General features: G+C 44.7%; 1 protein-coding gene across 1 annotated transcript in view; it reads left to right on the forward strand.

The window, feature by feature from the left end:
* COL7A1 (collagen type VII alpha 1 chain) overlaps positions 1-27,046 on the forward strand; it is a 133,697-nt gene that overhangs the window by 21,341 nt on the left and 85,310 nt on the right. The window contains exons 12-31 of the mRNA XM_066612976.1: positions 532-648; positions 938-1,087; positions 2,584-2,712; positions 3,567-3,713; positions 4,944-5,069; positions 5,514-5,660; positions 6,839-6,964; positions 11,154-11,297; positions 11,390-11,515; positions 14,049-14,195; positions 14,638-14,763; positions 16,976-17,101; positions 17,184-17,330; positions 18,501-18,620; positions 19,683-19,829; positions 21,334-21,470; positions 21,944-22,070; positions 22,750-22,893; positions 23,271-23,440; positions 25,746-25,790. Of these exons, the coding sequence (XP_066469073.1) occupies positions 532-648; positions 938-1,087; positions 2,584-2,712; positions 3,567-3,713; positions 4,944-5,069; positions 5,514-5,660; positions 6,839-6,964; positions 11,154-11,297; positions 11,390-11,515; positions 14,049-14,195; positions 14,638-14,763; positions 16,976-17,101; positions 17,184-17,330; positions 18,501-18,620; positions 19,683-19,829; positions 21,334-21,470; positions 21,944-22,070; positions 22,750-22,893; positions 23,271-23,440; positions 25,746-25,790 (2,648 nt within the window). The remainder of the gene's footprint in view (positions 1-531; positions 649-937; positions 1,088-2,583; positions 2,713-3,566; positions 3,714-4,943; positions 5,070-5,513; positions 5,661-6,838; positions 6,965-11,153; positions 11,298-11,389; positions 11,516-14,048; positions 14,196-14,637; positions 14,764-16,975; positions 17,102-17,183; positions 17,331-18,500; positions 18,621-19,682; positions 19,830-21,333; positions 21,471-21,943; positions 22,071-22,749; positions 22,894-23,270; positions 23,441-25,745; positions 25,791-27,046) is intronic.

The raw sequence follows: 27,046 nt of genomic DNA on the forward strand, positions 1-27,046 counted from the left end.
AAATACAGTGCAGTATGATATCTCCCTTGAAGACTGAGACATAGCAATGAAAGTTGTTTCACATATGCAGGACCATGTTAAACATTTCCAGTTCAAACTCCAAATACCCCACCTTTGAATGGGACACACCCCATAGTATTGGATTTTGATAACAGCTGGGTTAGCAATTTTCAACCATTGTGCCACAGCACTTTCGTGTGCGGTGGATGGTCTGCAGGTGTGTCATGGGAGTTTGAGGATGGTCATTTATAAATAGGGCCATTGGGGTTGTAAGCCCCCAGCCAGCAGCATTATGTGTCTGTCAATTGTAAAAAAAACAACAAAAAAACTGATGGTGTACCTTGATAATTTTAGCACCCTGTCAGTGTGCCCTGAGATGAAAAAGGTTAAAAATTGCTGGGCTGGCCGATCTTTTTACAAATGAAATGCTGGATTTGTGGCAGGTTTTGGAAAGTTAAGTATGGAGTGATTATTGGAGCTGTTCTGATGTGTGGCATCTGCTGACTCCAAGACTATCTTTGCTTTCTTTAGAAATAGCTATAGTCCAGATTCTGAGAACCGTTGCTGTAGACCCAACATCTATCAAGGTGGCCTGGAATATCATCCCTAATGCCCGGGGTTATCGGTTAGAGTGGAGAAAAGCAACAGGTATGCTGGTGGGATATCTGGAATAACTGGAAAGAAGACTTTGGGGAAAGTTAAGAGGGAGACTTCCAGTTTTGATAGCTGATTCTCACTCCTTTTCCCCTTCCCCAGCTACAGATTTTTCTGGGGTGTGATCTCTAAAGGTCCTCCCTGAGCATAGGATCCTCTTCTATAAAGAATCAGACTTGGGAGTGTGAGGTTGTTGATGCAAGGCCATGGAAAAGTTGGAAGATTAGGTGAAGGTGATGGAGCTGGGCTATCATTATGACTTCTACCTTGTGCTGATCTCCAGGTGCAGAGCCCCCCAAGACTGTGTCCTTGCCCACCAGTGAGAACACATATACCCTGACAGGCCTTCAGCCAGGCACAGAATATCGTATCACTCTCTACACCTTATATGAAGGCAAAGAGGTGGCCACACCAGTAACCATCTCACAGACAGGTAAGAGATTAATACTGCTTGCAGGACATTTAACCCTGGATAAAGTTCTTGTCTGGATGATGATGCATCTTGTTTTCTCACCTGGTGAAATTGCTTTGCACATGCCATGTCTACCTCTTTGAGTAGCAAACTAAAATGCCTGCCTTCGTCTTCTGAACTTTACTGTCTGTTGGTGTTTCTCCAGGTGAGTTTCATTTAAATTGTTGGAAAGTGTTTGTTTATGCATTCAGATTTCCTGATGAGTGGTTATCATGATTAAAATCAGTGAGATAACCTTGCAGGAATAGAGCAGTTACACCAATGCAGAGTTCCTGAGAGTTAAATCTGCAGATTAATTTAAATAAAGAACAGCCCAAACCTATCTTGTGCTGGAACAGGTAGGCCGGTGGGCCTGCACTGTATCCAGGGCAAGTTTGGAGCTGTCTGAGGCTTTGCCTGAGGCAAGGGGAGAGCTGCAGCAGCCCCAATGGGTCTACTCAAATATGTGCCACCAAAATCGGTGGTGCAAATCCGAGCAGCCTGGGACTGTCCCACGCTGCCCAGGAATGGGGCTAGGATCCGGCATAAGTGCCAGATCCTGGCCCTGCCTGCTGCCCCCTGCCTACTGCCCACCCTCCCCTCCCCCAAAATGGCTCCCTCCTACCTCCTTCTTGCCCTCTCCACACACCTCCAGTCCCCTGCGCCGGCTGAGTTCAGCCAGTGCTAACTCACCTTGCCCAGGGCCTGTGTCAGCACGGCACTCCCCTTATGTCAGCGCAAAAGTGCTTTACGGCATTTTAATGGTGATGATGGGCCGGCGCTGGCCCATCTATTGGTCTGGATTGCGCCCTGAGACATGTAAAGCTAAAACCTCATGAATTTCAGTGATAATTTGAGGAACTTGCAAAACATAACAAAGCAGTAGCCTTACTTTGATTTGGTTTTGTAGTGTCATTGCATAACTTGATTTGATGGGCTGCATGCTGCTGTGATGTCATCATGCTGGCTACATGATCCGGCCTATCAGAGTACTGAAGATCTTCATCTTCAAAAAAAAAAAACACTTAAAAAAATTATACTATAGCAGCTGCAGCAAGGGATTTTGAACAGGAATGAAACACGGGTGGGGGGGAGGCAATGCTTTGAGGTGTTTGGGATAATATTTCTCACACCCTGAATGTTCATTCTGGAAATTCACGCTCAACTTTAGCTGAGATATGCTTTCGATATGCAAAAGATATGCTTTTGCAGGAGGTTAACTTGAAAGCCAATTAAAATGAGAAATGAAGAACAAAAGACGCACATCATTAAATCTGTAATTTGGTCTGAAATGATATGAAATGTCATCACTGCTTTTGCTTTTAGCATACTTTAAAAAAATGGTTTGCCTGGGGTTGCCATAAACTGTGACTCTGGTGCTTTAACATTTGCAACTCTATGCATGCTCGTCTTATCTGCTATACACCTATACTCCCCTCATTGCCTTCCCTAACTTTGAACTGTAATGTGTCTTGCAGCAGTGGCGCCACCAGTGGGCAGCATCTCTGACTTAAGGATAATTGAAACTTTGGGAAACAGAGTTCGATTGGCCTGGACAGGTGTCCGTGGGGCCACGGGGTATAAAATTGTACTGCGCAATACCCAGGGTGAGTACCTGGGGGAGCTGATGGTTGAGAATGGCTTCACAGTGAGGACCATCTGAAGAATTAAATGATAGTGGGGAGTGGGAACAGCAAATAGTATCCATAACAGGACAGACAGAGCTGTGCAGGGTAATAAAACTCCATGTGCGGCTTATTAAAACTCTCTCGCCCTCTCTCTCATTTGGCTCATGAAACTGTATCTGGCTATGAGTTAAAAGAAACAATTCCAGAAACTGTTCACATGTTTCCAGTTTTACTCCCAGACCATGAGGGTTAGGAATATTCTTTGTAGGGTCCCTGCCCTAGAGGGGCCTGGAGCAGGCTTGTTCCACCCCCAGGGAAGCCTCAGATTGGCTGGAGGGGAAGGGGGTTCCAGCACCCTTGTCCTCCTCCCTAGCAGAGCTGCCACATCTGGCCTAGGAGCAATAGCTGTTCACTTCACAGCTCCCTGCTTCGCACTAACTGCCTCTCATCCCTGGCCTCCCTGTTTTATGGAGCAAGCCCACCCCCTTTGGCCCCTCCCCTTCCTCCAGGTGGGGCAGAAAAGGCCCTTCCTGTTCCTGGCTTGTTTCCTTCAGTGTTACCTGTTTGCCTTGCCAGCCTCCCCTGCCTGGTTGGGGTGAGCCAACCTTCTTTGCCCCCTCCAAGGGCAGGGAAGCCTCCCCACCCTGGGCATGGAGTGCCTGCTCCAGGGTAAGTCGGGAGTCAGGGCATCTGGGAGGGCCCCGACATTCTTCTTTAAAAGATAAAAGCTGAGATTCTAGACTGGCAACGAGATAGTGCACTTGCAAGGAACGTTTGTGAATATACACACAACGTTGGATGTGTGCCTGTGGCTATTGTGGTCTCTCCTGCAGATGGCACCGAGAAGGTTCGGCATATCCCAGGCTCCCAGACCACTGAGGACCTGGGTGATCTGAAAGAGGACGTCTCCTATGTGGTGCGTGTGTCAGCTCTTATTGGCAACCGGGAGGGTAGCGCAGTTCCTCTCAGCATCCGCATCCGTAAGTGTCGACTGAGTGGGAGAAGTGAATCCAATAGCCCTTGCCTTGTCTGAAGCTAAGATTGATACAACAGTGGTTCTCAAACTTCTTTCAAAAGAGTGGGGTGGTTCTACCTATTAGTATTCCCTCTTGTATAATACTGTTCAGAGCACACTTCTAGCTTTGGAATCCATAAACTGTGGTTAAGTATAAACATATATCTACAACATAAGGCTGCTTAATATTGAGTCAGCTTATTAGTTCACCTAGCCCAGCATTGTTTACACTCAGTGGCAGAGTCTGCAGCAGAGGTCTTCAGTGCTTCTGTGACTCACTTGGGAGCTTCCTGAGGGAAGAGAGAATTTGCTCTCTGGGAACTGAAGTAAGCAGGTGGTGATGTACTTCTGGCTCATAATGATTTTGCCTGTTATATGTTCAGAAGCACAGAGATGAGTAGAAGCTCGTCTGTTTGTGTGTGGATATTACTCCTTCCCTTGTCTTCATTCATTTTTCTTCTCTTTGCGATTCTTGATCAGGCTATTCTGCTGGGTGGAAACAGACCCTCACATTTCATAGTCAGTTTATTTATATTAACTGAAAGGTCACTGCAAGTTCTTCCAGTAAAAAAGTCTAACAATTTCCTACAGTAACTGGAGTTTTTGGAACAAGGAGTCTTTCCCTAGTGTATCTCTGAGATTCTCTGCAGCTTTAGCAGAGTACTGTCCTATAAGTTGAGAATACATCTGTAGCTGCAAGGAGATAGTAAGATTACTGGCCCCCTGCAAAATATGATAATTAAAAAATATGAAAACTTGTAATAATCTTCCCACCCCACACTTCACATTCGTGAAGGGGAAATGGGACTACCGGATTGTGCATACTGACCACATCCCCTGAGATCAAGGTGTGTGATCACATACTGATCACATCCCCTCACTGCCATGTGGTGATGTCACACATTGGACATTAGTGTGAAGGGTGGTGGTGGCGGCACCTACTGTAGGGCAGTTTGCCTTGGGCACTGCTATCTTCACGTTGAGTTCTAGTGGAGTACACTGGAACATATGGAGCACATGCATCTCTGACTCACTGGGGGTGTTTAGCCAGTAAGATGAGGGTGCATAGGAACAGTCAGTTGTAGAATACTGTGACAATGGGCTCTTGTATCCCTGTCAACCCTCACTTCTCATGAATTCAGTTGTTTCTAGTAACACTGTCTGATTCATCCAGTAACTGGGTTTTCTGCCATAGGACCACCGTTTGTAGGCAGTGTCTCAAATCTGCGCATGGTGCCTGTGGGTGTGGGTCGTGTACGACTTGTGTGGACTCCCGTCTCGAGAGCCACAGCCTACAAGCTGGTGATTGTCAACACACAAGGTAAGAATTGCTGTGTAGACTGAAAGGACAGGTTAGAGATACTCAGTTTCATGCTGAACTATGCCCCCCCCCATGCTCTGCCCCCTACATTTATGAGCATGGGTAAAATAAAGTGGAGACTACAGAGAAATGAGCTGTAATTGAGCAGGGATGTTTTAATCTTTTGATGGCCAAGCTGGGCTCAGGGGAAGGTGGTTGGAGCATTGTAAGGGTAGGGTGTCTATAGGAGATTGAACCAGGCATTAGCAAGAATGCTTTCATCTTCCTTGCATGGGGAAATGGAGCAATATCATATATGGTATGAAATGCGGTTCATTAAGCCGTTTCTGCCCAGCATTGCATATACACAGTCTGGACCAAACGTGTACACCTGTGGGCTGGGCAAAAATGGGTTCAGAGCAGATGGACTGAGTTTGATTCTGTTTCCTCTGCGCACTGCTTCAGATGGCTCAGAGGACATCAGACGAATCCCTGGAGGCCAGAGTTTCTTTGAACTGCATGACCTGAAGGATGGAGTCACATACTTGGTGCGGATAACAACATTGTTGGGTACCCAAGAGAGTGTTCCAGCCACCCTTACGTTCCATGTGGGTATGTTCTCTCTCAGGTTCTGAACTGTCTTATGCTCCTTGGAGGTTGCAAACAGCTGTATCCTTACGGCTTACTTCTCTGGCACTGCAGGAAGGATCCTGCAGTACCAGAGGATCCTGCCAGAGGATCCTATCTGCAGGAGAAGGCCTAGCAGTACATCTTACCTCTCTAAGGATTTGGCACTGCTGCAGGAGACCAGCACAGTGTTTCCCACAAGAGTCCTTAGATCTGGTGTCCCCTCAGCAGTGCACTCCAACTTGCCTTTTAAAGACTGTAGTCTTCATAAGAACATAAGAACAGCCCCACTGGATCAGGCCATAGGCCCAACTAGTCCAGCTTCCTGTATCTCACAGCGGCCCACCAAATGTCCCAGGGAACACACCAGATAACAAGAGACCTACATCCTGGTGCCCTCCCTTGCATCTAGCATTCTGACATAGCCCATTTCTAAAATCAGGAGGTTGCACATACACATCATGGCTTGTAACCCCTAATGGATTTTTCCTCCAGAAACTTGTCCAATCCCCTTTTAAAGGCATCCAGGACAGACACCATCACCACATCCTGTGATAAGGAGTTCCACAGACCGACCACACGCTGAGTAAAGAAATATTTTCTTTTGTCTGTCCTAACTCTCCCAACACTCAATTTTAGTGGATGTCCCCTGGTTCTGGTGTTATGTGAGAGTCTAAAGGGCATCTCTCTATCCACTCTATCCTTCCCGTGCATAATTTTGTATGTCCCAATCATGTCCCCCCTCAGGCGCCTCTTTTCTAGGCTGAAGAGGCCCAAACACCGTAGCCTTTCCTCATAAGGAAGGTGCCCCAGCCCAATAATCATCTTAGTCGCTCTCTTTTGCACCTTTTCCATTTCCACTATGTCCTTTCTTCATGAGAGTGCTCTGCAGATGTTCTTTAGCCTTTTGGCATTTGGTCCTTCCTTCCTCTGTAGAGAGCTCAGGAAAGGGAAAGGCAGATAAATTATCAGGTGACTTGGCAAATAACTCCCAGCTTCAATTTCCCATACGCAATAACAATGCCTCTCTTTCTTGCAGGGTTGTTGTACTGTACATGAATGTGTAATCAAAAATGTGTAATCAAAAGAATGGTGATGATACTTTTGGGGGGGGGTGAGTTCTTTGCCCACCCACCTTTCCATTTTATCTTTTCACCCTGTAGAACATCCATCTGTGGGCAGCATTTCCAACCTACAGACAGCTGCAGTTGAGCCCAACAAGTTGAGGGTGACGTGGAATCCAGTTGGTGGGGCAACTGGCTATAAGGTGACGTGGCGGGTGAGAGATGGTGAGTGTCTTGTGTCACAAATAGCAGAATGTGATTTGCTTTGTCATGGAGTTGAGGATTTTATTGTTTTCAAGGGCTGTAGTACTGGTGGGTCAATCCACACTAGAGAAATGGAAAAATGTGAGTTCTGCAGGGCACCCTCCAAGTGAAGAAGATTTGAGGCACTGCTCTAGATGCTGGCAGCTTCCTGGTTGTAGCAACTGACATACGCTAGAGTATGCTTTGTTTGAAGTGAAAGGTGATAGGTGGCCCTAAGTTAATGGGCTATCCATTGCTGTAGTGTAGAGGGTTCAGCTTAGCCTGAGGTCTCCATTTTGCAAACTCAACGTTGACTAGGCAAAGAGGCACCTTTTCAGTTGTGCATCTCTTATGTTTATGAGGGGCAGAGCAACTATCCCTGTAGACCCCAGCATTTTAAAAAATATGCTTCTGGGACCATTGTTGCCTCTAGGAGTTCAGACTGTAACATAGGACGGCTTATACGGAGTCAGTTCACTGGTTCACCTTGTTCAAGAATGACTGGTGGTAGCTTGTCAGGGTTTCAGACAGGCCTTTGCCCTGCATGAAAATCTTAGGGATTAAACCTGGAACCTCCTCTATGCAAGGCAGATGCTGTATGAGCTTTGCTTCTGAGCTATGAGCTGTGGCCCTTCACCTGCAGTACTTTTCAACAACTGCATCTAATGAAAAAGCTGCAATCCTTTCCACTGTGTTTGAAGTTGATGATTGTCATTCATTTCCCTGTGGTCTTGCGCTACACTTCTATACAGTGTATTCCCTGTGGGAATTCCTTAGAGCAGTAGCTCTCAAACATTTTAGCCCCAAGACCCACTTTTTAGAATCTGTTGGGACCCACTGGAAGTGATTAACCTGGAAGTGATGTCATGGCCGGAAGTGACATCACAATTCCCTGACATCCCAAAGGCTGCAATCCTATCCACACTTACCCAGGGATAAGCTCCATTGACTATCATTGTGAAAAGCATATACATAGTGGTCTGTTAAAAAGTACAGATCTGTAGCATTTCCCCAAATACAGTCACATACCATGGTAACATCAAGTCTATTAAAAATAAAATAAAAATAAAAAGTAAATGGGGTCCTTCCTGAAATTGACTTGTGACCCACCTACTGGGTCCCAGTTTGAGAAACACTGCCTTAGAGATCCTACAGCTGATGTGGTGTTAGATGCCTGACAGGGTTTCCTCTTTCCTGCCTTGGTTACTGCGCAAGACCATCTTGTGAGTTGCATCAACAACTCAATTTTGAAAAGTGTCATAATATGTTATTCTTCTGACAGTGAGCACTGCTGCCATCAAATCTTCTTTAGACTCAGGCAGCTCTGGACACCCAGTATATTTGCAAGTTTAAAGCTTAGACAAACCACTACACAAGCCACAAACAATCTCTTGTCCTTTTTGGCACGGAGCTGTTTAGTCAACTCTCTGCCAACTCTCTGCCTCTTCTCAATCATGGAATTAAGTTATACAGGTAATCACAAATAAAGGACTGGATTTGGTCCCTGAAATCCCCAGGCAAAACATGTTTAAATTAGAACACTGGTTTAAAAAAAAAAATAGTGTAATTATGGAAAACAAAATAGAAAGTGCATGCAAATGAGTATTTTACACAACTCTAGAATGTTGAGAAGGTTTAACAGACCAGGGAACATTATTCATGCTCTCTCTCTCTGCCTTGTAAGATATGTCTTGAAATAGTTACTCTCTGATTTTGAAGTGTACATGAAATGTGCTTTTCCCATAATGCATTTGCATTTTCCCTCAAAAAGGTGGGAAATGGGCACAGGCATTGAATTGATCCTCTTTTTCCTGCTCCATAACAGAAGTAGTTGCATTCCAGAAAGTTAGGATTATACCTAGTTAGATTTGGCTTGGTCTCCCTGTCAATACTAATTTAAGGCTTCAGTCCTATGCACATGTGGGAGTTAGTCCATTGAATTCAATGGGACTTGCTTCTCAGTTGACATGTATCAGATTGCGCTGTATTGGTCTAAACCAGGGGTGTTCAATGTTTTTGGCGGGAGGGCCACATCAGTTCTCTGACACTGTGTCAAGGGCCGGGGGAAAAAAGAATTAATTTACATTTAAAATTTGAACAAATTTACATAAGTTTACATAAACGAATATATTAAAGATGAACATAAATATGAATGAAGGTCTTGCAATAGCTCAAGGCCTATAAAAGGCCTTGCACAAAGCAAGCCTGGCCTTTCCTTTGCTGCCGCTACTGCATCACAGACGTGAAACAGCAAGCAGTGGAGGAAGCCCTCGTCCCACAGCTCATGCAAGAGGACAAACAGTCACCCTCACGCTGAGAGCAGTTACGTCGGGCTAGTGTGGGCTCCAACAAATCTCTGGAGGGCCAGAGGCTCATTGGAGACTGCGGGCTCCCTGAGGGCCTCATTGAGAGGCCTCGAGGGCCGCAAGTGGCCCCAGGGCCGGGATTTGGGCACCCCTGGTCTAAACAAATATAAAATGCAAAGTCTTTTCAGAAAGGATAGTTTGATTAGATATTTTTACATCAGAGGTATGGATCTGTCAGTGGTTCTTGAGATCTATGGAACAGCATTTATAAGTGAGTAGATAATTTTAACATAGGTGTTAACATAGCATAAGTTTATCGCTCAGTAGTTTTGAATTCCAAGAGGGAAAAGGAAAGATAATCTACAAATAGTCGAAGGATTTTGTTTATATATCTATTAGATTTTTAAACTACTAACTTAAAACACAGACACATTTAACTATATTATTATGTAGATATTATATAATTAATATACTGACAAAAGAATAACAGTTTAGTATTGTGTCCATCTAATAAGTGAATAGACCAAGGCCAATACTACCCTGCTCTAACATTTTCCAATGGATTTGTTCTTTTTCAAAATGCAATAAATAATTGTCATTCTTCAGCTAATATATGGTTGGTTTACATTTTCTTTTTCTTTTAAAGAAATTGTTCATAAGTGTGGGGCACACCCCAGGAGACAAGGGGAAGAGTTGGGTAGCAGTGGGGGGCTCCTGAAGCTGTGGTTCATTCTGGTTGGGGCCCACAGCATTGAAGCAGCATTGAAGCAGTGCTGCTTTGCAGCAAAGCAGAGGAGTGGGTCCTAGTAGGGAGGCCTCAGAGTTGGGGGGGGGGGTTAGCAAGCCACCTTGGTCCTCATCATATCCCTAACCCTGTTGGGTCCGCTTCCCTGAGTCCTGACTTTGGCCTATTCCAGCCAAGGCATCTGCCAGGTCCTCATCTTGAACAGCAGTGGGCTTTTAAGTCCCTTTGCCTGCTGCACCTACTCACCTGGCCCTGCCAATCCCCACTCCCCTTCTCCGATCACCAGATTTGTCATCATGATGACTTCCTGTTCAGATAGGAGTGATACAGAGAGGACCGGCACAGTTCTGGATACCCGGCTCACTTCTACTCCTTAAGAATACATACTATGTTTCAGGATGATGCAATTGGCCTCCATGAGGGTTGGCTCCCCTGACCCTGGGCAATAAACGTAGTCTGCAATATCTTGCATGTCCAGTCTTCTAATATCATTAATTGGTTTTAGTGCCCAAGACTTAATGAATCAAATCTGAGCAGCAGTCAACAAATTGCCAACCCAGCAACTATGTTTTATATTAACATAATATTCTAAATAACCTCACAGAATAACCACAGGACTCCTCTAAATCTACTTAGCAGTTTTTTGGCTATGTCTGCTGATGATCTGACTCACAATGCTTTGTTGAGTCTGCCAAGCATATGATTCATTTGTTTCCTCACAGGGGAAACTCTGGGTCTAGAGGATAGCAGTTGTGTTTCCATTCCCTTGGGCAGTGGATGAGGCCTGCAGTTGGTTGCCCCCTGTGCTGTTGCTATCCCCATGTCCCTGCCTCTGTTCTGCAGGGACATGATATTCAGACCTGTAAATGTTGAGAGTGTCCCTTTGCGAACATTTCTACACCAACTAAGTGTTGTAGGATAGCACTGCTGTTATAGGTTTGCATAGAAGCTGCTCTATTGATTGGAAATACAGATTCTGGACTCTACTTGCAATGTGTGATAGAAAGAGCTGCCCAGAGCCACTCTCTGTTCCCTAAGTTAAGACAGTGCTTACTACTTCAGCTTTTCAAATAACCTGTGAAATCTTCTTCTTCTTCCAACTGGTCTTCCTCTCACCCAGGTCAAGAGATCTCACGGGTCCTGCCAGCTGAGACAAGTGCCTACACTATTGAGGGCCTGAGGTCTGGAACTGACTACATCATTGGAGTCTCAGCTTTGATTGGCAGCAGAGAAGGGAGTCCGGCTACCACCACAGTAAGAACAGGTGAGGCCAGCTCTGGTACTGGGCTCTTCTCTACCCACTGTGACTCTGTCTTGACAGCATCATTCTCAATTGTCCATTTCTGTTCTTTGCAGCTCCTGAACAGGTGGGAGTTGTCCAGAACCTCAAGGTCCTTGAGTCCAGGAGCAATGTGGTGCGAGTCACATGGGTTGGTGTGCCTGGGGGTACAGGATACAGAATAGTGTGGAGCCGGCGCGATGGTAAAGTATTTGCCCAGTTTGACTAGTTGTCTACCTTGGCTGCTACTGATTTTGTCTGAGTTCTTTCTGCTCCTGAAGGGGCTCCAAGAAAGACAGTCCTGGCTTCTTTTCAGTCCTGACCTATCATTTGGAAAACCTCAACACAACCCATTCTTTGTATGCCAAGAGTTACCAGGATGTTAGTGGCAAAAAAAATGAATGCAATTCTAGGCTGCATCAGGTATGGCAGGGTGGGGGGGAGGGCAGGGAGGGGGTGGAATCGGACTGGGAATGGGTAGATCAGGCTTGGGAGGGACAGATTAGGCAGCGGCAAATTCCTGCTGAATCCAAACTCCCTTCCTGGGCCTGATCCACCTGACAGGTCCACATTTACCCATAGTGGCTGCTGGGGCTTTCCCCTGGGCAAGGGGACAAATGTCCCCTTAGCCTTAGGAGATCTCCAGCAGCCAGAGCTCCTCTGTGGGATGCAGTGGGGCTGTGCAAGTGCTGCTCCATTACTGTATGAGGGTTTTGGTAGAATTGGGCTGCTGTTCTCTGTGGCTCCTGAGGCAGCACTGGAACAAATTAACGAAATAGTTTTAGACTAGACATGAGGAGAATGTCCTAATTATAGGAGCTGCCCAGCACTAGAACAGTCTGTCTTGTGCAGTTGTGGATTCTCTTTTGTTGTAGGTTTTAATGCAACGGCTGGATAGCCACCAGTCAGGGATGCTTTAGTAGTTACCAACACTGAGCAGGGGATTCGACTGGGTGATCTCCTTCCAGGTCTAGCATTCTGTGACTTTATCATTCTGTATCTTTTGTCAGACCAATGTTATTGTGGACACAGTAAAAACAGGCTCATTTGGTTAGGTTTGAGCAGTCTTTTTCAAGTTAAAGAGAGGTCAGAGCATATACTATAAGGAGAAAAGATGTGGTCAGTGAGAATGGAATTGGCTCAGTATTGACATTCTTATAATTTCAAAGCTGCTGTTGCATCAAAGAGGGTGGATGGAAGAAAAGTACTTACAGATATGTAGTTAGAGGTATTAAGTGTGCGCAAGGCATTCTCTTTAAGGGACATGTTTATATTACACTTGGGGCGCAATCCTAACCCCTTATGTCAGTGCTTTCCAGCACTGACATAGGGCAATGCAGTGCTCTGAGGTAAGGGAACAAACATTCCCTTACTTTGAGGAGGCCTCAGTGAGTAACACCCAACTGTAGGATGCAGCACACGTCCCATTGGCACTGCTGTGCCAGTGCTGGAAAGCACTGACACACTGGGTTAGGATTGTGCCCTTGGTCTGTTTGAGCTATTCATGTCCTTGTTCTGATCAGGAGATAGGAAAAGTTAAAGCCAAAAATATATTTGGATTAAGGAGGCAGAGAAATGCTAAAGCAAATTCTTCTAACACAAATGTGTTTGCCAAAATTCAAATATATATTCTAATTTGAATGTTTTTCAGCCTTCCACAATTGTGGATGCTATTGAACTTAGGAGGTGAAAGCCAACTGTGGAAGTATTTTTCACAGCAAATAGTTATCTAACATTATTTAGTTATGAAATTTATCAACAAGATTATTTTTTGCAAAAGAATCTGTCAAAGTTAAAATTCAAAGCAGAACAGAAGGAACAAATTCAAAATAAATTGTGAATTTTTTCAAATTTTGAGCAAAATTATATTTTGTTTCTAAGGAAAACCTCAGTGGAACAGTTTTCCACTGTTCCTTTCCACAAGTCCTTTCCACAACTCAAAGGATTGGCCACCTTGATGTTAGTGGTTCAGTGGTTCCCAAACCTTTTAGTACCAGGATCCACTTTTTAAAATGGCACTCTATTGGAATCCACCTAGCTTTATGAAACGAAAAAAGGTTTCGACTTACCAGCTGCTCAAGCTTTTATTTTTATCTTTTTTAATATGGTGGAGGGTGCCTTCTGGAGCATTTGTTGAGCTCCTTGCTCATTGGATTGGGAGCATTCTAGTGGCCTTGCATTCCCTCATTCCCCTTCACCTGGCCTTTGATAGGAGCCAAGGCATGTTTGCCTACTTATGAGTAAGTACACACATGTGGCTCAATTTTGCTTTCCATAGGGTCCAAGAAATTTTCCTTGTCAGATTGGGGGAGGACTTCCTTCTCAGGTTTTTTAGGGGCCTTTGTTCATCCAATTGAGACCATTCTGGTGGTGTTACATTCCTCTCGGCTTGCTCTTCGAAGTGGACTGAGTTACAGTTGCCTGCTCATGAGTAAACATGTACATGCAGCTCAGTTTCACTTTCCATAGGGCTCAATGCATTTTCCATGTTACCTATCAGCTTGTTAGTTTCACAACCAACAACTGGGTTGTGACTTGCTGGTGGGTCCCAACTCACACTTTGGGAAATGCTGTACTATTTGATTGTAGCTTGACAATCTAAGTCAGAGAACCTCTTCTAGCAGCAGCAAGAGGTGGTGTGGTTAGGGTTTTACCTGACCTCTGAGGGTTGGGTATAGCCGGAGGTGGATCCGGCCATCTTTTTTAAGTTGAATTAAGTTTTAAATTCTCTTAAAGGTGGCCCTGAAAGCAGCCAATTGGTTTCGGGAAACACCAATTCCTTTGACATCCTCAATCTAGAAGGTGGAGTCAGTTACACAGTAAAGGTCACAGCACTGATTGGCAGCCGTGAAGGAGAGCCTGTATCTATCACTGTTACCACACGTAAGACCCACATTCTTGTATTTGTATATGACATTTGTATGCCACTGTTCCAAAATTCAACAATAGTGTAAAGTAATTTGGGCTATGTGATGATGTGCCAAAGGCTTCTAGTGATGGGAAATCTGCACTTCCAAGCACTGGTCTTTAGGGGAGTCATCTATGAAGCTTCACATCCTGAAAAAGGCAATAGCTTGTACCAATCATATATACAGTCAGTTCTTGTTGTCCGCTGAAGTTATGTTCCTGGAAACCTCAATGGATAGCAAATCTGGGAATAATGAACCATTGATCCATTGGTAGCTTACCTGCCAGCAGCGGAGACAAAATCAAACACAGCAGTGGAGACCTTCAAAGTGGTGCCCACAACTAGCATGGGGCCCTTTTAAAGAGGTCTGTGCAAGTCATGGGTGCCATTTTGAAGCTCTCTGATGCTTTCTGGAAGGTAACTGCTGCATTCAGGAAGTCAGCAAAGACCTTCAGAAGGCAGCAGAAACTGTGGATAGTCAAGAACACCCCATGAATGGCATGAGGGAAGTGTCAGTCCTGCTGCCCATGGATAAGTGCATTAGTGAGTAGCAGGAACTGACTGTATTAATTTTTTGTCATTTCCGTCTCCTCTTTCTTTGTATAAATATAATCAAGGGAGCTTATAGATAATAAAGTAACAATTGCAATGGTCTAAGAGTGAACAACAAAGTTTAAAGCAGCTGTAACTGAAACACTCCCTCCCAGAAGCTCCCTAGAATGATGGGCTATGATCTATTCCATCTTTTTAAAGATTCCATCTATTCCATCTGTTGGGGAGAATAGCAACAATAAAAACAAATGTGTTACGAAACTACCATTTTTATTCCAGACAATTCCAGTGATATCAAAGAAATCTTTTTTCCAAGAATTGAATAAAGTTATGGCCAACTTTATTTGGCAAGGAAAAAAAGCAAGAGTGAAGATGAAACTATTGCAAGATTCTAAAGAGCGAGCTGGCCTTGGAATGCCTAATTGGGAAATTTATTATTATGCAGCAGCAATGAACTGGATAAAAGACTGGGCAGAATTGGAAAAATCTAGAGAGTTGAAACTAGAATTATATGATTTGCAGATTGGTCCCCATGCCTTTATGATTTATGATAAAGCTAAACACCACAGTTACTTTAAACAACATTTGATAAGAAGGGCACTGTTATTTGCTTAGGAACAAATAAGATATAAAGTTTATGGGAAAATCCTGAGATGGGTCAAACCACTAGAAATTAATACAAAGCCAGTGTGGATATGGGAATCACAAAATAAGAGATATGACGACTTATTAGATGATAAAGCAGATCTTTATTCAAAAGAAGAGTTATTGGAGAAAGGGATTAAATTGGATTGGCTGACAGAATTACAAGTTAAAACAAGATGGATGGAAGATAAAAAAGAAGGAATTTACCCAGTGGAGACAGAATTTGATAAAATATTCTTATCAAATGAGGAACACTATATTAAGAAGATATACCAATATTTGTTAAACATGAAAATGGAAGATGAGTTGGTAAAAGAGGTGATGATTGTGTGGGCAAAGAATATTGGACATAATATAACAATGAGCAATTGGGAACAGATCTGGAAAAGAAACATGAAGATAATCAAAGCAACAACTATGAAAGAGAATATCTATAAAATCTTTTATAGATGGTACCTACCTCCAGACAGGCTGGCAAAAATGTATCCTGGTACATGAAAAAAATGCTGGAAATGTAAGGAGGCGAAAGGATCTTTTTACCACATGTGGTGGCTCTGTTCCAAAGCAAAAGAATTCTGGAAAAAAGTACATATGACTATTCAAATTATTTTTAAATGTGTTATACCCTTTGAACCAGAGATATTCCTATCGAATATTTTTCCTGAAAGCTGTGATAATGACACAAGGCATATTCTGTTGTATACAATAATTGCAGCAAGATTAATTTATGCTCAGATGCGGAAGAGCTCAGAAATTCCTGTTACAGATATGTGGATTAAGAAATTATATGAAATTATTGTAATGGATGTCTTAACTGAAAGACTGAAGGGTGGCAAGATAGAAATAATACAGCAATTATGGAAGCTGTTTTACAGATGGATAGACAAACTATGTATTATGAGCCATTTAAGTAAAATCAAAATAGACAAAAGTAAATACATTAATGTTCATGATAATTATAGACTAGATTAAAATTGGTATTGACATTGTAGAATGAAGGAAAGTAGTAATTAATGGTTTTTTTATGGTGATTTAAAATGGTAATAACTACAGTCCTGCAAATTCCCAATGTTTTTTTCCCTTTGTACTACCTTCAACCCATGTATATTTAGTTCCTGTACCCATATCTTTATTCAATATATATAAAAAAAAAATGATGGGCTATGATTGGGTCTGGATAGGAAAGTTCTGGCCATTTGGAGGTGCTTGTTGTTGGAGAGTGCAGGAAGCAGTTCCCAAGCCAGAAGACTTATTTCTTTAGTTTCACATTTCTAGCCCCACTGAACTCTCGAAGTGCCTCGCATGATTAATTTGGGTGTCTCCTTGATTCCCCTGTGCAAATTTCATGCCCCTCATGAAAGCAGTGTAACCCTCCTATGCAGTCATTTGGATTCCATTTGTGATTAACTGCCCTGAAAGTTGTGCTAATAACATATACATATAAATTAACATATATGTAAATAGAGGAGTTGGCCATCTACGTAATCCTCTCCTGCTTGGTGATGGCTGAACATCCTCTGTCTCCTTCCTCTGCTAAACCATCCACTCCTCCATTCAGCCACAGTCCCAGTTCAACCAGTTGGAAATCTGCGTGTGGTTGATTCCTCGGAAAGGCGCATCCGACTAAACTGGAGCCCAGTACCAGGTAGCACAGGCTATCGACTTACCTGGCGGCCAGCAGGTGGTAAGTGCTTCCCACATCTTCTCCTCTTCTCTCCCTGCCATCCAGCACACAGGAGACTAACTACCTCTCTCATGTGGGACAGGTGGACCAGAGAGGAGTCAGTTGCTGCCAGCCAACATCCTCACATATGACATTGAAGACCTGCAGCCAGGAGAGCGCTATGAAATCCACATCACCAGCATCATAGGCAACCGGGAGGGTGAAGCTGTGGCCATCGTTGCAAGCACTGGTAAAATGACACCTGTTCCCATTCTCTGCTAAGCTGGCATTTATCCCTGACACTAAAGTAATCTGCAATAGAGAATCTCTGTGAATCAGCTGTTCATTTGGTGAATTTCCATTTCTGCTTAAGAATGGAGCCTAGGCAGAGGCTAAACAAACCTGTCTGACTTTCCTGATGCCTGAGCAGTCCTTGGAGTAAGAGAGCCACCCCCTGGTCAAATCACCAAATTACCCCAATTTAGCTAACTTTCTAAGTTTGCACTGGGTTCTTTTTTAAATGTGTATGTATACCTAGAGAAGCATTATACTGTAATTTAACTTCACCTGACATGCAGTAATAAGGTATTTATGTGATGGCATCAGGAATGACTGCATGCATTGATCTTGCATCTGCCCCCTTGGAGGAGTTAAATGCCACTTACTGCTTCCATCCCCATTTTAAAACAAAAGAATGTAATTTAACCATCTATGCCACTGTTTATTTATTGACTTATACATTTAAATGCTAGTTTATGGTTTCTCAGATGGTATCACATGGCTGTAATCCCCAAAGCAGTCACATAAATTGAGCTGAACACCATGCTGCTAATATTAACAGATGTATGAATTCATAGACATAACATAGCCTTCTGGGTTGTTAAAGAGAGGCAGGGCATCAAGAAATAGAAAGTAAATCAATCAAAATGCTAATGTTTGCATCAGAACATACTGATCTTAAAAAAAAAAAGCAGTTGTGCTAGATTACAGAATGATGTACAAAAGGCACTGGCATTTCATTTATTATTTATTTTGCATTTCTCTGTATTGAATTTCTGGACTGCCAGGATAGTGCTCAAACAGATATATGGTTATAATAAGCCAGTAGTAACCAGTTGTGTATATGGTGCTTCCCTTCTCCTCCCCCCCAACCCCAGTGGCCCCACAGTATTCAACATGTTTATGATGACAATTCTGTCACTTGCACACAGTAGGTACAATTACTGCTAATAGCCACTGTTGTGTTTGGGCCTGTAAACACTCCCCAGAGGAGTTCATGGCACAACGAAAGATGTATTCCTAGTGCTATAACTGCTGTCAACAGTCATGCATACAAAGCGGGCTCTCTAAGGGGAGGCAGGAATTTGCCCTTCGGCCTCCAGGATAAAAGCATCTTTTTAACTTGTTTTCTTTTTTCTAGAAGCTGTGGGCCGTGTGACCAATTTTCAAGTGTCAGAGACTCAGAAGGATTCCATCACTTTGACCTGGACTCCTGTCCCTAGAGCCACTGGCTATCTCCTCACATGGAAATCTCTACGAGGTAATGACTTTATAGTGGAGGACCAATCTGGGGCATGGAGATTTCGGAACAGTAAATGTTGATGGACAAGGCTGACCTCCTGTCACCTGAGATAGCATGTTAAATGCTGCCCCCTTCCCACTTGTGCAGCTAAGGGGAGGACTGAGGGAATGCTTGGCTCCCAGGCAGCACAGTTTTGGGAGCGGCAACACTGCCCCGCGCCCACTGTGATCCAGTCACATCCGGAGGGTGTTCTGACACCTCCAGAAGACCATAGAACATCACTCCCAGTTTGTCCTGAAGAACCGAAAGTGACATTCTAAGGCCTTCCAGAGGCCTCAGAACACTCTCTAGACATGAATAGAGGAGCTCCATTCATGTTTAGAGGGTTACAGTTCAGGAGGCTGTCTTGGAAGGCATGCCCCAGGGCAACACTCATTCCAGCTCACCACTGCCCCTTCCCCAATGATGTGCCAGCTTCTGCTACTGCCACTCTCCAGTGTTCTAGCTCAGCACTGCCCTTCCCTCCACATTTCCTCTTCTTCTTTGGCCCTCACTTTTCAATCCAGGGAGTGGAAGGAGACATAGGGGCAATGGAGGCAAGTAAGCAGACAGAGATTTGCACCCTGCACCAATCTGCTGCCTGAGGTGACCAATAAGCCTCTTGGGTGGACTGGCCCTGGTTAATGGGGCATCACAGTATCAGTCCCTATGCAGCTGAAGGTAGGAGTGGGGAATGCAGGAGGGTAGATCTTCTTGTTGCCATACCAGCAAGCAAACCTGGGAGTTCTTATGGGGCTCAGGGAGCATCATCTGACCTACTTGGCCTGTTAGTACATGAGGCTTTCTTTGCTGGTCTTCCTGAATCTCTCACATTTCCATCCTTGGTCTTCTTGCAGTTCCAGCCTTTGATCATTGCTAGATGATGGTGCACAAGCTGAATCCCCACGGGACTTAGCTTAGGTTGCCAGTTAAAGACCCATCGCAGGCTCAAGCCCTCACACAGAGTGGACCAGCGTCCACATTAGACCAATCTCTCTCTCTTTGAAATGGTCCATGTTAATACTCTTTACTTTGTTTCAGTTGGAGGAGATGCACAAAGAACACTACCCGCATCAGCAACTTCTCACCAAGTGTCAGGTCTGCGATTGGGTGAGAGATACACCTTCACCATCCGCCCACTGTTTGGGAGTGTCACAGGTGCTGAGTCTTCTGTTACTGATCGTACAGGTGAGGTTTTGCTATTGGGAGCCATATAAAAGTCTGCTCCTCTTTCGAGTCCAAGGCCTGTGCCCACCGTCTAGGAAAAGGACGTTTCTACTTTCTTTCATTCACGCATTCTATTCACATAAACCATTTTCCACATAAACTACCTTGGGCATGGACTATCAGCATACCGTATTTTTCGCTCTATAAGACGCACCTGACCATAAGACGCACCTAGTTTTTAGAGGAGGAAAACAGGAAAAAAAATATTCTGAACCAAATAGTGTAATAAAATATGTCTCTCCGCTGCTCTGTTTCCATGCTCCTTAGCATATTTTACTACCTCTAGTTTAAAAGGAATTTTATATGCTAGCCTTTTCTGCTTTATCATCCTTGCACTGGTAGAATGAGGTACTGTAGTATTTTTCTGCAAGTGCATTGTCACTAAGCTATGAACATTTGCATTACCATTGAGCGCTTACATTTGCATTACCATTGAGCAAAGGCAGGACCCTGGTCAGGGGCAGAAGCACCTGCCAAGGAGGCTCTGCTGCCCTGAGAATGCCTGCAGCTTTGCAGTATTCGCTCCATAAGACGCACACACTTCCCCCCCCCCACTTTTTGGGGGGGAAAAAGTGCGTCTTATGGAGCAAAAAATATGGTAAGTATGTTCACTCTATTTGTCCTTCTCTTTCCTGACCTAGTCCTAGCTGCTAGGACTAAATCAATTTAGGATGCAATCTGAACTAGTAGTTAGGCCAGCACAAGTCCCTTGCGCCGGCCCAGGGGTGTAGCGAAAATGCTGTAAAGCACTTTCACGCCGCTCTAGAGATGGTTAGGCCGGCTGGCCTAATTGTACTGTCATGAACCCTGGGGACAGTGAGTTTGCGATGGCCAAGCTTGACTGGCTTAGGAATCTAAGGAGGACAGGAAGGAGGCAGGGAGGACTCATTTCAGGGCGAGGGGAGGGCTGGGGGTCCTCGGGTAGACGGGCGAGAAGTGGGAGACAGGGCTGGGACCCAGCAGTTATGCCAGATCCCAAAACTGTTCCCTGAGTAGTGCAAAGCGGCTCCAAGCTGCTCCATTCTCCTCGGGCTCCTCACCTCCTGAGGTGGCGCAAGTCAAAGGAAACCCATTTGGGTTGTGGTGGCTTACCCTGGGGTAAGGGGAAGAGTTTCTCCTTGCCTCAGGCTGAGCCGATTCTGGCCCCAATCTTGCACTGGATACAGCACAGACCTCCTGGCCTACCTGTTTCCAGCGCAAGTTAGGACTGCGCTGTTAGTGTTGCTTGAGCAGTTCCTTCTGGACCTTTGACTACCACAGAAATCAGTTGTATACCATGAACCAAAACCATTTGGTCAGAGAATAAGAAGTAAGCCCATGTAAGTAGAGAGCTTTTTCCTTTCTATTTCATTCGTTTGAGAATGAATGGAGGGGAACTGTCTTGTGTTTATATTCCCTTGGTTCCATTATGTTCCCTTGGCTCTGTGTGGCGTCTTCCCCTAATTTTGAAACCTTTCCTCTGCAGTCTGCCGAGACTCCCGCAGTGACATAGTCTTTCTCGTACATGCAACTCGAGACAATGCCTTCAATGCTGAGAATGTACAAAGCTTCCTCTCCAACATTGTGTCTGCCCTGGGCCAGCTGGGCCCTGGTGCCACCCAGGTAACAAACAAGGGTCTGGCAGCTGTGCCTACAACCAGGAATTTTTGCCTCATTCACTTGGGCTGTGTGTGTAACCCCTTGGAAAAGCAAAGGCTGTGGTTTTTCCGCATGGCAAGGCATTTGTGTAAAGCGGTGCCTCTGCAGTTGTGGTGATTTTCAAAACCACATATTTTTTTGTTTGTGAGAGTAAGGTGAAAATAGGTAGTGTGAAGAGCAGCTAACACAAGTGACTTGCTATGTGGAAGTTGTTGTGTTTTAAGCAGCCATTTGAATGATGTCTTTCATTTGTGAATCCAACCTTTCTACCCTGTAATGATGAGGGAAGGTGACATGCATGTGCCTTATTCCTGAGTTTCCAATGGTACCAAAATGTTACCTTTTCCTTAAACCTCCCCTCACTGTACTTCTGCTATGACTTTCTCTTCCAGGCATCTCACTGGCTCAGGCTCTCTTTTTTCCCTCTCCTCAACTAGGTTGGCATTGTGATTTACAGCTACCGCAGCCTCCCATTACTCCCAATCAACCGCTCTAGTGACCTTGCCACCGTCCTGCAGCATATCCGCTCGTTGCGCTATGAGGAGCCTAGTGGCAATGCCATTGGTAAGAGGACCCTGAGGAAATGGGTGCAAATTCCATTAGGAAACCAGAGGCTTATTTCTCTGGGAATTCAGCAAAGAGGCTGCCACATTCCCACTGATTCCTGTGTGGGGGCGGCTTGGTAAGTCAAGTCCTGAAGACCTGAAGTGAGTAGAATGGGAAGCTGCAAGGGGCTGCTTCTGATACCTTGACAATGAACAGGACTGACATCAGGAGCGGGTGGCATGACAGGGCATCTGCTGAGGCCCACACCTATTTACAAGCCATGATGATTGTATGCAATCTCTAGGTGTTAGAGGTGGCCCATCTTGCCAGATGCAAGGGGGTGGCAACAGGATGCAGTTTATCTTGCTGTTTGTGCTCCCTGAGGCATCTGGTAGGTACTGTGAGATACAGAACTAGATGGTCCCTTGGCCTGCTCCATCAATGCTATTCTTATGTTGGAACATTTCCTGTCAGTGGGTTGGGAGCTCTAACTTTTATGTCACAGAAGTCCAAACGGTCTTCTGGGGCTGTCTAGGCTTTGCATTTCTCATACCTTCTGTCTTTGTGGTGCCATGAAATACACTGAAGCTCCAAGGCAGCAAACCAACCAAAGTTGAATTATTTTAGATCTAAGATGCTAGTGTCTATATGTGTGGCTTTTCTTTATGGTATCTGTCCTTCTCTTTGAACTCTGTAGGAGCTGCCATTAATTTTGCCAAGGACTACATGCTGAGTCCCAGTGCAGGACGCAGACCGGGTGTTCCAGCAACTCTGGTAATACTGGCAGATGGGCCCTCAGGTGATGATGCCATTGGGCCAGCCAGGGAGATCAAGGCAGCAGGTGAGATTCAGGTCTTTGGAGTTGTACCTTCTAATACCTTTGGGAAGGCATTAGAAGATAGAGAAGAATATTCACTCTAACTATGGAATGTGTAATTCTGAAAGGATGCAGTGGCCTTCTTAGAAACCACTGCATGTGACCATGTCCTTAAAGCACAGCATGGCATTGAGTGAACCATGAATGCTACTAGCTGATCAGTCTACACTTTGAACAATCGTCATTGACTTTGTGTTGCTTACTTGGATACAGTTTGGCTGCCTCTGGCTGAAATCTTGCTTTTGGAAGAGTTAGGTGGGTTTCCAGTGCAATGAGTCTCTTCTTTTGAACTGCTGTCTACCATACCTAGCTGCTCTATTGACTGAACTCTTTTTTGGCAGGGATCCAGGTGCTGGCAGTGGGCATGAATGGAGCTGATCGCGAGCAGTTGCGCCGCCTGGTAACCAATGAAGACCTACGCAATGTTTTCTTTGTGAGGGACTCAAGCAGTCTGTTGGAGGTGGAAGAGGAACTTGCCAGTGCACTCTGTGGGGCATCCACCACACAAGAGGTAAGGCAGAGAGTATTGCTCATGAATCTACATGACATTTCCTAAGCATTTGAAAGGATCTAGTACTGGAAGCAAATGAATGAGGCAGTGATTGGAAAAGAGTTTGGTCCACCAATACAGGGAGCATTTGCATTAATCCAGCTTTAATCCACTCTCAGTTCACTTCTATTACCCTAATGCATTTAGGAAGGGGGGCAATCAGGAATTTTGCCCTGGGTCCAATGCCAGCCCTAAACAGAGAGTGTCTTGTACAGTGGTGGTGGCTAATTGGAGCGCTGTTGGCTTGCTCCTAGGTTTTGGCTCAATCATGGGGTTGGTGAAGGTGTGAAAACTTTCTTTGGTTTTGTAAAAGTTGTTTTTCCAAGCTCAGGAATCCTTAGGAGGTGGCTGTACCAAAGGCATCAAATATGTACCAGATGAGGTAGCAAATACGCTATCTTAGCAAGATTTGGAAATGGTAGACTTCATTTGAATTTTAGAGATGTGAAAACTGCATTTGAATTTATGGAGTAAAGTCCTCTCCATTCAAATTTGGAGCACTTGTCTCCCAGAGATCAGTTAAGGAAGGGTGAGAGGTGACTATGTGGTTTCATGAAAAACCTATGGACCTGTGGTCTCCTGCCACCAGTCCTGTAAATAGCCACATAACCAGTCTGGCCTTTGCTCTCTAGGCACCAAGTACACCTGTATACCTGTGTGCCTGTATACCTGTATACCTGTGTGCCTCCTGCACACCTTGAATTAAAAGAAATAAACAGAGAAAAAATACTGACCGTGTAACAGTCAAGAGGTCTGGATCAGCAGGAATGCTCTCTGGCCAAACTGGACTTGCAATGTCATCCTTCTGGAGCTGTTGCATCAGTGAGTTACAGGCAGAGCTTTATAGTAGATTCTGCACTTCCTTCCTGGAACCTCAATAGGGCTTTGATCCAGAATAGGTGTTAACTACCTGTTCTCTCTTCCTTTTGATTATTCTTAAATGGAAGGGAGACCTCAACTGCCAAGCAAGTACTGTGACTTTGGCTCTGGCCTGTGACACAGGCCCGTTGTCATCTCTGCTCTTGGAGATAGCAGACACAGGCTTTGGGGCAGAGATGGAGCTGGAGTGGGTGTTAAATCAGGCATAGTGACTTGGGGGTGAAAGCCTTGGGCTGTTCCTCTGAAGTTAAGAGTTATTTTTGGTCCTTGACTGTGCTGGGAGCTATCAGCAGGTTCCTGTGCCTCCTCTGAAGGGGAGATTTTCTGTGGGACAAGGCAGGTCCTGGCAGTAGTCTAACACTGGTTATTTTTTCCTCTCTCTCTCCCTCCTGCTCCAGCCTAGACCAGAGCCCTGTGCAGTGCACTGTCCCAGGGTAAGTCAGCTATTCTGTTTGAGTACTGAACTGCAAAAAGTTCTCTAATGAGCAAAAGATCTCCCCGCAGGCAGAGAAGAATGGGAGGGAAAACTCTTTAAGGTTAGAAAACAGGTCAGCTTTTCAAAGCCATTAAAAAGGGACCACACATGACGCAGTGGTGAGGGGAAATTCTTGTGCTTGTCAAGGCTGTACTCAGCCTTATTGTTCCCTACTAGATTCTGAGAACGACCAGAAAAGTGCCCTTCAAGCTCTCGCTATGTATGAATCTGAGCCAAGGGTAGGTGAGAGTTGTGAAAGAATCAGTTCTGCCCTGCCAAGACTTTTAGGCTTCCCCATCTCTGGCAGGTAATCTAACATCTATAAAGTATTGAAAGATGTGCAAGAGGAGTCCAGATCCTCTGGAAAAGAGGGGGCATGGAGGTTCCATGATGAAGGGGGGTCCTTTTCAGCAATGATGGTGTAATGCTCCATTCTACCACACTGAAAGATAAAATTGGAGGGGAAAGGCAGGGTTGGCTGCAGCGAATTCTCAGCAAACTGCCCTTCATGGATCCCCTCCTACCTGGATGAGCCCCAAGAGAGTCATTCCTCCTCTACCACCAGTAAATGAGGTTTATGTGTACAGAGAACAACTCAGAGATCAGCGGTTGGCCATTCTGAGGACTGTGGGCTCTTGGCAGTTGCCCAGCAATGCCCACCCCTGACTCCAGGGAGAGGGAGGGGTGTTTTTGATTATGAATTTCCTGGAAGTATTCACTGGGAGGACTGTGGTGGGGGGAAAGCTGCTTGAGTGACTGTGGCCAGTTTGCCACCATCAGTGGGCACTTTTTTACTCTTTTCTGCAGGGTGAGAAAGGAGAGCCTGGTGAAATTGTGAGTATCTGAGATCTACTGGAAAGGGGATCCCAAGTGGATTATTCCTGCCACTCATGCCTCTGGCCATTTTTGCAGGGACGGAAAGGACGCATGGGACTCCCTGGCCCTCCTGGAGAACCGGTAATGCCTTCTCTTCTTTGGAATTCCTTGACTTGAACAACCTGGGACAGAGCTGATCCTGCCCTTTAGGGCCTGCTCTCTTGCCTGGAGCCCCTCCCTCTTTGGCCTGCTGATCTTCAGACCTTCTGGCATCATCTCTGTCTGAATTGCAGAGAAGTTATTGCTCTTACTTTTTTTTTTCTTAAACCAGGCCATTTTTAAACTTGGGGTTAATTTAGCTTCTTCAGTCTCATCTCATTGCTGGACTGCCATTGCCAGAAGGCCATCCTCTTGCGGGATTCAGTATAAATTTTAAAAGGATTTGGACAATTGGAGAGGATGTGTTCTGATACTTTATTCTCTTTGCAAAATAATAAGTAGCTTTCTAAGCACCTCTAGGCTCGTCACGTTCTCCAAGGACCCTTTCCACCCACCTGCCTATTATTCGGCACAGTTACTCTCCCACTGCTAAATATAAGAGAAGCACCAATTGAAAAAGTGCCTGTCTGCCCAGTTAGCATTATTATTATTATTATTATTATTATTATTATTATTATTATTATTATTATTATTATTATTATTATTATTATTATTATTATTAACAGTATTTATATACCGCTTTTCAACTAAAAGTTCACAAAGCAGTTTACAGAGAAAAATCAAATAACTAAATGGCTCCCTGTCCCAAAAGGGCTCACAATCTAAAAAGATGCAAAAGAACACCAGCAGACAGCCACTAGAACAGACACTGCTGGGGTGAGGAGAGACACTCCTCTAAAAAAAGAGGAGCACCCACTTGAAAAAGTGCCTCTTACTCAGTTAGCAGGGGTTACATAGCATGCTACATAGCATATACTACATAGCATGGATAAGACTTCCTCTGAAATGCTTCCAAGTTGCACTGTTTTCCAGGGGTATTTGTGAATGGATTTCACTGATGCTCCAGGAGAAGCCCATAGGCACTTTGAATTCCAACTAGTTCTACCACTGGGCCAGCCCAAACCATCCCACATCACGTGAGGCAGCACAAGTCACCTCGACATTTCAACACAGCAATAAGTACCCTCAGTTCCCCTCACTGACTTTCTGTTTTGATCAGAAATATCTTGGAAAGCAATCCCCAGTACAGGAAGAAATTTTCTCTGCCCTACCTGGTGATGTTAGGGATTGAACTTGGGATCTTCTGCATGCAAAGCAGGTATTCTGCCACTGAGCCACAGCCCCTCCTTAAACCTGTGATCCCATTCCAAAGAGATCCCGTTCCATATTGGTGCCAA

Source organism: Tiliqua scincoides, chromosome 2, assembly GCF_035046505.1.
Source record: "Tiliqua scincoides isolate rTilSci1 chromosome 2, rTilSci1.hap2, whole genome shotgun sequence".
Taxonomy (NCBI): Eukaryota; Metazoa; Chordata; class Lepidosauria; order Squamata; family Scincidae; genus Tiliqua; species Tiliqua scincoides.